We start from the raw sequence: 13,058 nt of genomic DNA on the forward strand, positions 1-13,058 counted from the left end.
ATTCATAAAAATTGTAACGTTTTTTTTGATTGTGTTGTTAACACACCCCAATAATAAAAATTAGAAAGACATATATATATTATTTATAATTATTTTATCTAATCTGTTATTAAAATTGATTTTTATTTATTTTTATAGATATATATTTTAATTAATTATATTGTTGTCAAACTATTTATTTAAAAATATCTTTATATTTAAATGATGAATCATAGGTATGGACATGTTAGAAAATCATCTTTGCAGCATACTATTGGTGGTGGGAGTGGTACACCACCCAATATCAATTTGAGTGGTGCAAACAGCAGAGTTTCACCTATTTTAGTTGGTGTTTCTAGTGGTAGTTTGATACCTTCTCTCAATTTAAATCCTGGAAATAGTAATACACAACAACAACAACATTTACAATATCAACAACAAATATCACCTATTGGTTCACCTTTATTAGGACATCAACAGTTATCTTTACAACAACAACAACAGCAACAGCAACAGCATTCAACATTCTCTCTTGTTTCGTCTGGTAGTTCACTACCTACATCATCTTCTTACTCCTCAATGTCAACTTCAACAACTACACCAATATCCGATGTTACTACTAATAATAGTAATAATAATAATAACTCGGTATCTTCGCAACAACAAAACAAACCACCTTTACAACAACAACAACAGCAACAGCAACAACTACAACAAACAACACCTAAAACAAAAGGTGCGAATACAGAGGTATATGGTTTCGTCTACTGGATTACAACGTTCCTTGGTTATATTATCTATTTACTCTGGGCATTCGTACCGGAATATATGTTGTCTGATCTGGGTGTGCATTATTATCCAAGCAAATACTGGGCTATTGCCATTCCGATGTACTTGGTCATCTGTATATTATTTGGTTTCACCGTATATTTCTGTATCAATCTAATCATTACGAAACCATTCGATTCACTCAATACACTACGCGATGAATTCACCCAAACTGAATCAGAGGCAACTGGTCATGTCTATCTGCCACAATCGATTCCACCACTCGAAGACATTCCCATTGACACTGTCAATCGTGTCTTGTATCAATCAAGACCAATGAGAATAAACAACACAACAACAACAACTACTACAACAACTACAACCACAACTACATCGACATCGACATCTACAGCATCATCATCTTTATTAACATCCAATACAAATACACAAGGTAGTACAATAGTAGTTTCACCAATAATTATAAGTAATAATAACAGTAATAATAATAGTTCAATTTATAATGGTAGTGGTGGTAGTTTAACAACATCTCTTTCGACACCTAATAATAATACACCTCTAAGTTTATCTAGTTCCACTATTAATACCAATGTGATTAGTAGTAGTAGCGGTAGCAATGGTACTACAGTGCCAAGACGTAGTAATCCACTGAGTACTTCTACACAATCAACATCGATACTTCTAGGTGGCGGTAACTCACCACCCATTTCATCATCGCCACGCTCTCATTATCTGCCATTGTTAAATCATTTCGCTTTGAACAGCAGTACCGGTAGCACTGGAAGTAGTAACAGTGGTCAGACAACTAACACCAGCAACACCAGCAGCGACACTTCAATCACAGATGATGACGAAACAACCTCACCCAACATCTTTTAATAAAAAAATTTTTATTTTATTATTTTATCAAATAGACAGACCTTTCTTCTGTTTTGTTTTTTGTTTAACCTTAAAAAATGAATATTGTAAAGACATGTCTTGTCTCATTCATTTGCAAAGATAGCAAAAGAAATCTCGATAAAGAAAAATGAGTAAAGAATATGAACACAAAAATAAATGTGTTTGTTATTAAAGATGATGATGACGACTTAAGCACCAAATAGTATCTTTAAATCACAACCTCATCTCCACTACACTGTTTGACCATTAAGGTGATGGATACCATCTCAAACAGTGAAAGCACCCAAAACCAACCAAACCAGTTCAAAAAAAAAAAAAAAAAAACTTTGCAAAACCCACACAGATATTTTTCATTTGATGATGTGTTAGGTCGTTAAAAAATAAAATGATATCATCGCACGAAACTAAAAGGGTTCAACATCACTAAAAACTAGTTAATAAAACGATCTAAAAAAAACTATCTATTTTTTACAATAATAATATAAATATCTTTTAAATCTTTTATACAAAAAAACAAAAATCTCAAGACTTTAACTAGTTTTTTTTTTTTGTTGGTGTCCACTACTACACTTTCATTTGTAAATACTAATATTAAAACTCACTAGATAAAGATAATAAAACAGAATAACAAAAAGATGGCAATCGATTGGGATAATATGTTGGTGTATAGCACCGTAAAAGTTGTAAAGATCAAAGATAGAAAACTTTCTATTTTGCATTTCCTCTTTTTGATTGCTATTTTCGTTTATATCATTATCTATTCAGTCATCGTAAAGAAAGGTTACTTGGAGACTGAAGTACCAATCGGTAGTGTAAGAGCTACTCTTAGAGCTGTATGTTGTTCTTTCAGATAGATAAATACATATTGTTATATTAGCAATTTACTAAAAGATCTAAAATCTTTTTTTTTTTTTTTTTTGATATTTAGCCATCAAATTTCACATATCCCTTACCATATTGTCAAGGACAACCAAATGCTGATCCATCGATCGGATTTTTACCATGTCAATATTGGGATGAGAACTTGGTTACCTATCCTTTGAATGACAAATCAGTTTCAATTTCAACAAGAGTTAGATCATCTGTTCAATCTGCAAACTGTTCATTTGCAAGCCCAAACTGTAGATACCAAGACGATCCAACCAAAGATGAAAACTTCTTTATTGGTGATATCGAAAGATATACTGTAATTTATCATTTTCATTCCATTTTGTTTATTTTATTTTGTCATCTAATAATTTATTTCTTTTACTCTAGATTTATATAGATCATACAATGTATGCTTCAGGATCAAAGATTCAAAAGAATGCTAAATCTTTGAGTGGTAGAATTATTACAGCTGATGATAAATCTGAAACTTTGGATGTATGTATTCAATCTTTATCTTTTTGTTGAAATAATAATTTGATTATTAATAATATTTAATTTAGGATGGAATTTCATCAGTTGGAATTGCTGGCAAACCAGATATCATTGAACTTGGAACTTTATTAAAGTTGGCTGACATTAACTTGGATGATCAATGTATGTTGGATAAAAGAAATTTTCAAAGTTACCATTTTGCTAATTAATTGATTTTTTTGTTCTTGAAAATAATTATATAGCATTGATCGATAATTCCACTACTATTAGATACGACGGTATCAACATATTTTTATTTATTACTTATTCAAATACATTCAGTTATAATTTGAACAAGTATCGTTATACCTATTCAGTCAGCAAGATCGAAAACACCGAATACACAGTTGCAGAGTCTGTCTATACAACCGATGTCGAAAATAGATACATTTTTAAACGTCATGGTATCAGAATTATATTTATTCAAGATGGAGATATCTCTACCTTCCAATTCCAAGCTTTATTGATTACAGTAAGTATTAAAAAAAAAACAAAGCTGTTTATTGTTAAAACCAACTTTTACTAATAAAACTGTTTTTTTATTTTATTTTATTAGTTGGTGTCTGGTCTAGGTCTTTTGGCAATTGCTACAACCATTACCGATCTTTTGGCTATTAAATTGATGCCACACAAGCAAACCTATTCCAACTTTAAATATCAAGAGACCGACAAGATTTCTAATGAGATCTCAATGAACAAACTAGAAACTCAGATTAATAATTTGTAAAAAGTTCGTTTTTAGTTCTTTTCACAAACTATTAATTTTTCTAGATATATATATAATTTTTTTTTTAAAAGTGTTAGCAATCAAATCGTCTAAATTATAAATAAAAAGATTGTTTAATACAAACAAAATATCTTATGTAACATGTTACCAGAGTTCTTTTGATTGTCCTCTCGGTATTTTCTTAAAAAATGTTGTTGGTGGTGTAAGTTGAATTGTTGAAACATGTTGTTCTTCTTCTTCTTCCTCTTCCTCTTCCTCTTTATCTTGATTTACATCAATTGGTTGTTGGACAATGGTTGTGCTGGATGTAGTTTTCTTCATAAAATCCAAAGATGAAAACCTCGGTTTATAAAAATCTACAAATTCATCTTCTTTCTCCAAATTTTCATTCTCTTGACAGTAATTGCCATCTATTTCCATTCTTTTCTTTTTCAAATGACTGACCAATTGATATTCATCGATTTCATTCATTTTACTATAGTCTGCCAAGCCATATTGTCTTTTCTTTAGAACAGAGTTGTCAACTATATTACTACTTTCACTTATCAGATATTTAGTAATATCACCACTGTTTGATGAAATAGATTGGAATAATTGAAAATCCTTTTCATTTAATCTAACCATTTGCCTGCAACTCTCTAATATCCAATTGGGATGAACATAGAATGGACGGTGAATCTTTTTTCTCAGGTTTGGTTTCTGTCGAGCGTGATGTTCCATGTGTTCAACCTTGGTCAGTGATAGGGCAGTTCCAATGATATGTGTGCAAGAAGTCGATTTGTAGTGACTGTGAGTTCCACCGTGACTGAGTACCAATTTCTTCAAATGTATGATCGATATCATATCGGTGTGTCCATCGAAATAGACACGCACCCCATTGAAAATATCGGATTGCAATCCCTCCTTAGCTTGTTCCTCATTGATCAACTGCTCACTGTATTGCACTCTTTGTCGAAACCAATGCATAGTCGACATCTTATCGAAAGGAATTGGCACATCCATATCCTTAATAGATTTCTTCTTTTCTTTTCCATCTTTTTTATTCATACTATTTTGCAATAAAATATTATAATCAGATGATATAAATATCCAAAATTTATTTATTTTGGTTAAAACATCTAAAATAAGAATTGGCAGATCTTCGAATTCCTGGAAATTGATGTTGTTAACAATATTTTTAACAAACACAACAATTTTTTTTTGTGGTGGATTGCTTAAAAAATAAAAAAATCAAAAAAAATTATCCACCCAAAAATTAATAGGAGTTTTTTTTTGATCTGATCAGATTCTTTATTTGTTCTCTGCCATCAGCCACAGATTTCTTTTTATCTATTATTTTATTTTGTGATATCATATCAATAAAGAAGCATGTATATACACCACAGCTGACTCCATCAGTTTGTTTGACAAAGTTTTTCACCATTTCTTCACCACTACAATTCCACACACTTTAGAAAAGTAAGAAAGTACCTACTTCTTAACATTGTCTTTAATAGTGTTGTAGCTTTCGTGATGCAAGCTACAATATAATTTCAACATGTATTGTTTGTCTTCGTTGCTTGTCTTGTTCAACTACCAATATCCAATGATTGATTCCATCCTTATCACACAGTACAGATCCTTTCCGCGACGCAATAGAAACAATAATAGGAATACATACATTCGATACATTCTTTATCTTCTCTTGTGTGTTTGGAGAGTATATCACCGTAGTCCTAATCTTCAGTGTTGCAGTATCTCTCTAGTTTAGCATAGGATCCAGAATGGAGGCTATAGGTTGTTACTTCTTGGGAAAAACAATGACATATTGGGAAACAAGGTCCACTATCCAATTAGATATCATCTGTGGGGAGTCCGATCTCAATGTGGCTATCTCTTTGTCTAGGGTATCATAGTTCGTTTCTGCATTTAGAATTGGTTGCACATCACCATTATCGTCAACCAAAACAACGTCCTTCGTTTTGATATGAATAATGGGGTAGGTATCTTCGACTTCTTCTTTAAAAAAATTGGAACCTCTTTATTAATCTCCATACTAATAGTTTATCGTCTTCTTTTATCATGTAGTGATGCTTAAGTACAAATATGATATGTTTGCAGTAGTCACCAACGTAATACCTATTCGTCTTATACGGTGAACAAGAGCAATATGCATATTGGCACCATTGGACTTTACAACATAATCTTTTTCTCCACCACTAACTGTCTTTGTCTGTGGTTGCCAAAGATAGGACTATGTTAAATGTGATATTTAGTTTATTCTCTTTTGTTGGTTCGCTCTTATCTATTTCAACCTGTATGCCATCATCCCAGCAATCATTCTCAGACTTACACATTTGACAAATTATTACTTTATAATCAAATGAATGAATTTTTTTGAAGTGTGGTTAAACAATAAACAATCTATGACTAATTTTTTTTTTTTTTAATTCCTCTTTTCCAACAAATAACAATTTATTTATACTATTTATATATACTCACCATGTCCGAGCTCTTGAGGGCTCTCCAAATAATAAGAAAGTCAAAAATCAGTGAAGATGATAAGAAAGCATCCAAAGTTGTCCTTGAAAAGGATAAAGATAAAGCAGCATTCATTATTGATGCAGAAGCCGATGGAGAAGATAATCTGAAATCCTACCTTGAAGGGATGATCAAACCTCCCACATCAACAGCTACCACATCATCAGGTATGTAGTAGTAATATCTTCATCACAATACACTATTACCCATCAACCTAAATATCCTTCCGAACTCTCTAACTAACATATTACCTTCTATCACTTCTTTTTCTACCTTTTCATTCTCTTTTTTTCTTTTTATCTTTCACTCACTCTCTCTGTCTCTCTCTCTCTCTTTATAGAAACAAAGATTCTTGCAAAGTTAGACGCATTGGAAATTAAGATTGACGCCAATCGCAAGGAAGTTGATGACATCAAGCTTTCACTTATCCCCAAGAAGAAATCTGTTGCATTCTCTGATATGACCCAAGCCAAATGGGAGACCATAATTGATTTTACTGGTATCGACTTCAAGGAGGAAGTTATTCATGTGAGCCCCGACAAACTTCAACAAGAGGCAATACAACCATTCGTTTGGAATCCCAACCTGAATAAAGTAGATCAAATGGAGCCAGCTCTACAATGGCTTAAAACCAATTTTCCACTTCCTGCATCACTTGAGTATAAAGATGTCCACGACAGAAAGAATCTATTTTTTCTCTCAGAACACCTCTCGTTTCTTCCATTTGCACTGAAGGGTACACCAGACTTTGTAGTTGCTCCTCAAGGGATCAAACACTTTCTGACTCAGCTGTTCTTGGTCTTTGAAATCAAAACCAATGAAACATATAGTGATCCCAAAAGCTCAATACAAGGTTGGTGCCAACTCCTTGCGGCCTCCATTCACACAAGGCAACAACCAGTCATTCACATTCTGACTGACCTGAACAATTGGCAGATATCTTGGTTTGCAGGTCCACTGGTGCTACGTTGTGCTATAACCGAAACAAATGTGGCCAAATACCTGATCAACTACTTATTCTATCATACATACAATATCGATGCAGTTCGCTATAAATGGAAAGAAAAGATGTTTGGTTCCAATATCAAGAATATCTTGGCACCCATCAAATTTACCCCCCCATCCACAACTCATTCTCATGATGTTGCTGATCTTGGCAGTCTTCTCGATCAACTGGAAGAGCAAGATAGTGATGAAGTCTTGATTAACCATCACATCAGAAACTTCTCTAAATATTTTAGTTCTACAAGTCAATCATATATATCTTAGGCAATGTATGAAAAATTATCAATTTTTTTTTTTTAATCAACTATTGGATGAAATAAATAAAATTATGTTTCGTTGTTTGTTTAATTAGTTTATTGAATGTCTGCCACTCCTTTTAATAATGATCTGTAGATTTTACCAGAATTGGTAAGACCTACCTAAAAAGTAAAGCACACTTATTTGATCAACTTTATATTAAATAAATTAACCCATTTATACTTTTGACGTGATTTAACGAATTTATATTTTTATTTTAATTTTATTTTTAGAACAAGCAATTCAAAACTGTTTAATTCCATTCAATGACAGATTGAAAAAATTAAAATTTGATGGTCAACCACTAAAATTTGCTTCTGTTTTTCCATGGAATTATACAACTTGATTCAACCATTCACTTTAAAATTGTTTATTCTCATTAATATATAAACCAATTCAATATTTTAATTATAAAATCATCATCTTAATAAACATAGAGATAGAATAAAATGTAAATAATAGATATAAATTCTACAGATGCTGATACAGGTACTCAATATTGGTTGTGGTCGTCACAGGCAATTGGAACGTGTTGACATCCCTTCACACGATAATGGAGTATGAGTGGATGTACACCAAACCCATTTTATTGAGTAGCAAATCTTTACAAAAAGTATTTGATCAAGATGGAAAAATAATTGGACAAATAGTTCCTTTTAATTCAAGATCAGAGCTTGTAAAAGTTCCAAACAAAGAATTCTATGAAAAAACATCAGGTGCTGTTGGAAGAATATTTATAAAGTAATAATATACCTTGTGAAACCCAAGAGATGCAAAGAAATCTGAAATACGAAAAAAATCATAATATACTTCCTTCTCTATCATCACATTCATTATAGTATCTATAAAGATGACACCTCTTTCATGCACCAATCATATATAATTAGTTATTGATTCATGATTTCTTTTTTTGTTTGTTTTTGGGTAACTGCTTTTTTTTTTTTTTTTTGCCCACCATTTTAATTTTTTTGTTCTCAAAAAAAAATTATGTGAACTTCAGAGATTTTTTAAAAAAATTAAAAACTTTATAAATTTTATTTAATTTAACTTTTTGATTGAATTAATATTTTTATTTACTTTGTTTTATTTAATTTTAATTGTATATAAATAAAAATGAATAATAATAATAAAGTAGAAATTGATAAATCACCATCAGACTATAGAGAATATAGATATGTAAAGTTGGAGAATGGCCTCTCAGTGTTGTTGATTCACGATGAGCAAGAACAACAATCGGCTGCATCTCTATCGGTTGGTGTTGGAAGTTTCCAAAATCCAAAGGAATACGAAGGTTTGGCTCACTTCCTTGAGCACATGTTATTCTTGGGTACAGAGAAATATCCAGTGGAGAAGGAGTTCCTCACTCATATCGAGCAGAACGGTGGCAGCTATAATGGAGTCACTCACTACTACTGTACCTCCTATTACTTCAAGATCAATCAGCAACATCTCGAGCAGGCACTCGATCGGTTCTCATCGTTTTTCATCTCGCCACTCTTCACCAAAGATGCCACACATCGTGAGGTGAACGCTGTCAACTCTGAGTACCAGTCAAACGTACAGAACGATCTTCTACACCGTTTCTACGCTACACTGATGTCGTTTGATGACCATCCGCTTACCATGTTCAACTGTGGTTCACTGGAAACTCTCAATAAAGCCGATCTACACTCAAAGATGGTTGAATTCTACCATAAATACTACTCCGCCAACTTGATGAATCTGGTCATCATCGGTCCACAGTCGTTGGATGAGCTCGAGAAGTTGGCAACCTCTTATTTCTCATCGATCAAGAACAACAATGTGGTATTGCCAGAGATCTGCGAGCTCAGAGTTTCCAAACCGTCGAAATCATTCATTGTTCCAGTGAAAGACAGCAATAGCATCACTATCTCTTGGCCCATTCCAAAGCATATCTCCTACTATAACAACTACAAGAATAACACAGTGTCACTGATCTCTCATATCATTGGACACGAAGCAAGAGGTTCGCTATTTTCATATCTAGAATCACTGGGCTACGCTTATTCTTTGTCGGCTGGAAGTGCGGCATTGGACCAGAACGTCGAATACTTTTCTATCGATATTGCTTTGACTGAGAAGGGACTTGAAAACTACGATGCTATCATCGGACATATCTACAACTACATTGAGCTCATGAAAAAAGTAGATGTTTCCTATCTCTACGATGAGAAACAGCAACTCCAACATTCAAGATGGGCATCCATTGGAAAGTCTGACTTGATGTCCTATGCCAATGCCATCAGTACACTCTTTTGTATCAACTCCATCGAAAGAGGTGACATCCTAAGCTTTGATTACATTTTCGAGTCATTCAACACCAAACAATATCAAGAGATATTAAACTGTTTCAATCTAGATAATGCAATGTAAGTTAAATCAAAGTATAATAATTAGAATTTAATGAAAATCTAATAATAACATTTGATATATATCTTTAGTATCAATCTTTATTCCAAACAATATGAAAAACAAGCGCAATTGGTTCATAAATACTATTGTTTCCAATACTCAAAGGTTGCCATTACAAAGGAAGATATTGAAAAATGGAAATCCGTTGAACCAACTCCAAAGCTGTACATTCCAATTCGTAATCCCTACAGTCCAGAGAATTTCGATATCAAGTCGGAACAAACCAATGTCGTTCAACCATTGGACAAGCTGTTCGATGAGCAAGGAATAACTGTTTTGTTCTCTCCAGACACTCAATTCAATACACCTCTTGCAAACTTTTATTTTAAATTCAACTCGTCGATTGCCACTGCACGTCAACTCACCATGGTCTATCTCCTCAAGAAGTGTGCTAAAATACTGTTGAATGAAGATGTTCGTTATTTCGCTTTGATGAACGGTACCACTTTGAAGTGGGACATCACTCTGACCGGTGTGAGCTATCGTATCAGTGGATTCAACGACAAGATCGCTCCACTCATTCTCGACATCTTTAGTAAGCTCTCGACATTCGACTTGTCAGAGTTCCAATTCCAGCTGGCAGTTGCCAAAGCTCTCAAGAAGAAGAGAAACACCGCTTTCTGCAGTCCAATCGATCACGGACTCAATCAGATCCGTCCATTCCTAAGCAACACAATCTTTGGCACTGCCGAAGATATCCATGTACTGGAATCGGTCGACTACCAAGAGTTTCTCTATTTCGTTCGTCATTACTTCAAGACCATGAACATTCAATCTGTAATCACAGGTAATCTCAGTCGTGAGGAAGTGCTCGACTTTTCAAATCAATTGCCAAAAGTAATGAACGAGAGAAGACCATCTCCAAAGTGTGACATTCTCTATCCACGTCGAGTAGAGCTTACCCAAGGCAAACGTTATCATCTTCGTCAAACCTTTGTTGATGAGAATCAAGTCAATTCCGTGTGTATTGCGTTCTTCCAGGTCGGTAAAGGTTCGGTTGAACTCTATTCGATGGGAATGCTCTACAACCAATTGATCTATAGTAGTTTCTTCAGTGAGTTGCGTACCAAACAGCAGCTTGGATATATCGTTCAGACAGCTTCAGACACTGCACTGGCAACCGTCCATCTACGTGTACAAGTACAATCAGACACCAAAGATCCAGAGTATCTATTTGATCGCATCGATGAGTACATTCAACAAGGATTGAAGGAGGAACTCAACGCTTTAGATGAATCGGAGATCCAAAAGTATGTCACCTCTTTGCAAGAGAAATTACTACAGAAAAAACCAAACAGTAGATTTCAAGCATTGGAATACACTCAAATTACTCAAACATTTGAAGGTGACCAAAAAATAAGTAAGTAAATCAAACTGATAATTTTTTATAAATATTTTATAACAATTTTATTAATTCTTGTTTGTTTTATTTTTTTAAGGACAAAAACAAGTTGATTATCTATCAACTGTTAAGAAGTGTGACGTGTTGGATTTCTTTGAACAATATGTATTGAACAAAGAAAAGAGAAAAATGGTCGTTGTTCAAATCTATGGTAGAGGACATAAAATCAATCCAATTAACGATCCAAATGCTATTGAATTGACTGATCCAGCAGAATTCAAGTCGTCAATTGGTTTATATCCACCATTCTGTTTAACTAAATAAAATGAGATATTTAATAAAGTATATCCATATTATTATTGTTGTTAAAAGATTATTGAATATTGCATTATTATTATTATTGTTGTTGTTATTGTATTATTACATATTAAATTAAATAAAAAGATAGTATAGTGTATGATACATAGGTGTATTAGTTTGAAATATAATCTCTGTTGTCGAATGGAGAGGTAATTGCATTGGGTGAAGAAGACAGTGAAGAGGCATCGGAGTGAGTAGATTCATCAGATAGCTCAGAGTCCGAGTTGTTATATACAAGTGCGTGGTATTGTGGTCCGTTGCTGGAAGACGATTGGTTTATGGATTGTGAGATGTATCGACTCTCTGCCGAGCTGCCTTTGTAACGACGTTTCATCTTTCGCATTCTAAACAGCATCATCATCGTTGGCAGAATCTCGGTGATGAAGAAGTAAGCCAACTCAAACTCCCATCCAAACGCAAACGTTGGTGTCGTCGCAGAGTCTGGGTCGACCGCAGCCACACGAATCGAAAACATCATCACAGACGATCGAATACAGAAGCAAATGGTACAGATCGATCCTACCACTGCTGCTCTAATCGATTCTGGTGGTGCAGGTGCCGATAGCAGACTGGTTTTCGGCGATGGCGAAGACAAACTTCCCAATCGTCTGATTGCAAGGAACAGCAGGATTCCAAACAAAAAGAAACCGAAACCAGCCACTAAAAAGCAACAACTAACGAATCCTTCCGAGATCTGTTCGACTATATTCATTCTGTAGTTGTTTGGTTTCGCCCATACAACCAACACCACGATCCAAGTGACAGTGAGTGACACCAATAAAACATTGAAAATAATGATAAAAGGTCTCCATTTCCTCCAGAAATCTCTAGATGTAACGTATGGTTTTGAGAATCTAGTATATAATTCGATCCAAAATAACAATAAACATCCATATGCTAAAAATAATAAAATAGTTGATATATTATACTATAATTTAATTTGTTAATTTTATAAAGGGCTTATACATAAATAAATAGAAATAGTTATTTACCCATATAATAACTTCTAAATATAAATCTGCGGACATTGAAGGTTGTGCAAAAAAGAAAGCGCTTCTAACTGTTTGTAGTTCGTTTGTTTGTTCGGTTGTAAGTTGATAATCAATGAAAAACGACCAATAGAAAATATAAATAACATACCTAACATAGCAATTGCTATGATGAAATGAAATATGGTCTTTGGTTTAAGGTTCTTTACACCTGACCTTGAATAATAATAAATTCGTATCAATTGAAAGAGTGCCCAAAGAAAGAGGACACCATCAATGAGTCCCAATACATAATTCAAATTGATTGATGCAGACATTG

The 13,058-nt window shown here is 33.6% G+C and overlaps 7 protein-coding genes across 7 annotated transcripts; 5 read left to right on the forward strand and 2 right to left on the reverse strand.

The window, feature by feature from the left end:
• Positions 1 to 204: 204 nt before the first annotated feature.
• On the forward strand, positions 205 to 1,644 carry PPL_07231 (uncharacterized protein; the record flags this gene model as incomplete). Its single annotated transcript, XM_020578069.1, has 1 exon — positions 205 to 1,644. One exon carries the CDS (start codon positions 205 to 207, stop codon positions 1,642 to 1,644), a length of 1,440 nt encoding a protein of 479 aa, XP_020432517.1.
• Positions 1,645 to 2,300: 656 nt separating this feature from the next.
• p2xA (P2X receptor) lies at positions 2,301 to 3,886 on the forward strand (the record flags this gene model as incomplete). Its single annotated transcript, XM_020578070.1, has 7 exons — positions 2,301 to 2,498; positions 2,594 to 2,851; positions 2,923 to 3,030; positions 3,096 to 3,189; positions 3,270 to 3,538; positions 3,623 to 3,789; positions 3,865 to 3,886. The coding sequence occupies 7 exons, from the start codon at positions 2,301 to 2,303 to the stop codon at positions 3,884 to 3,886; spliced, it is 1,116 nt and encodes a 371-aa protein (XP_020432518.1).
• A 51-nt stretch (positions 3,887 to 3,937) lies between these two features.
• PPL_07233 (uncharacterized protein) lies at positions 3,938 to 5,277 on the reverse strand (the record flags this gene model as incomplete). Its single annotated transcript, XM_020578071.1, has 2 exons — positions 3,938 to 4,911; positions 5,268 to 5,277. The coding sequence occupies 2 exons, from the start codon at positions 5,275 to 5,277 to the stop codon at positions 3,938 to 3,940; spliced, it is 984 nt and encodes a 327-aa protein (XP_020432519.1).
• Positions 5,278 to 5,592: 315 nt separating this feature from the next.
• Positions 5,593 to 7,119, forward strand: PPL_07234 (uncharacterized protein; the record flags this gene model as incomplete). Its single annotated transcript, XM_020578072.1, has 4 exons — positions 5,593 to 5,679; positions 6,315 to 6,480; positions 6,654 to 6,972; positions 7,017 to 7,119. The coding sequence occupies 4 exons, from the start codon at positions 5,593 to 5,595 to the stop codon at positions 7,117 to 7,119; spliced, it is 675 nt and encodes a 224-aa protein (XP_020432520.1).
• Positions 7,120 to 7,381: 262 nt separating this feature from the next.
• Positions 7,382 to 7,961, forward strand: PPL_07235 (uncharacterized protein; the record flags this gene model as incomplete). The annotated part of the gene is made up of 2 exons (XM_020578073.1): positions 7,382 to 7,562; positions 7,849 to 7,961. 2 exons carry the CDS (start codon positions 7,382 to 7,384, stop codon positions 7,959 to 7,961), a joined length of 294 nt encoding a protein of 97 aa, XP_020432521.1.
• A 767-nt stretch (positions 7,962 to 8,728) lies between these two features.
• PPL_07236 (uncharacterized protein) lies at positions 8,729 to 11,714 on the forward strand (the record flags this gene model as incomplete). The annotated part of the gene is made up of 4 exons (XM_020578074.1): positions 8,729 to 9,421; positions 9,716 to 10,005; positions 10,078 to 11,408; positions 11,488 to 11,714. The coding sequence occupies 4 exons, from the start codon at positions 8,729 to 8,731 to the stop codon at positions 11,712 to 11,714; spliced, it is 2,541 nt and encodes an 846-aa protein (XP_020432522.1).
• Positions 11,715 to 11,862: 148 nt separating this feature from the next.
• On the reverse strand, positions 11,863 to 13,056 carry PPL_07237 (uncharacterized protein; the record flags this gene model as incomplete). The annotated part of the gene is made up of 2 exons (XM_020578075.1): positions 11,863 to 12,647; positions 12,891 to 13,056. The coding sequence occupies 2 exons, from the start codon at positions 13,054 to 13,056 to the stop codon at positions 11,863 to 11,865; spliced, it is 951 nt and encodes a 316-aa protein (XP_020432523.1).
• Between the last annotated feature and the right edge of the window lie 2 nt (positions 13,057 to 13,058).

Source organism: Heterostelium album (genome assembly GCF_000004825.1).
Source record: "Heterostelium album PN500 unplaced genomic scaffold PPL_scaffold6, whole genome shotgun sequence".
In the NCBI taxonomy this organism is placed as follows: domain Eukaryota; phylum Evosea; class Eumycetozoa; order Acytosteliales; family Acytosteliaceae; genus Heterostelium; species Heterostelium album.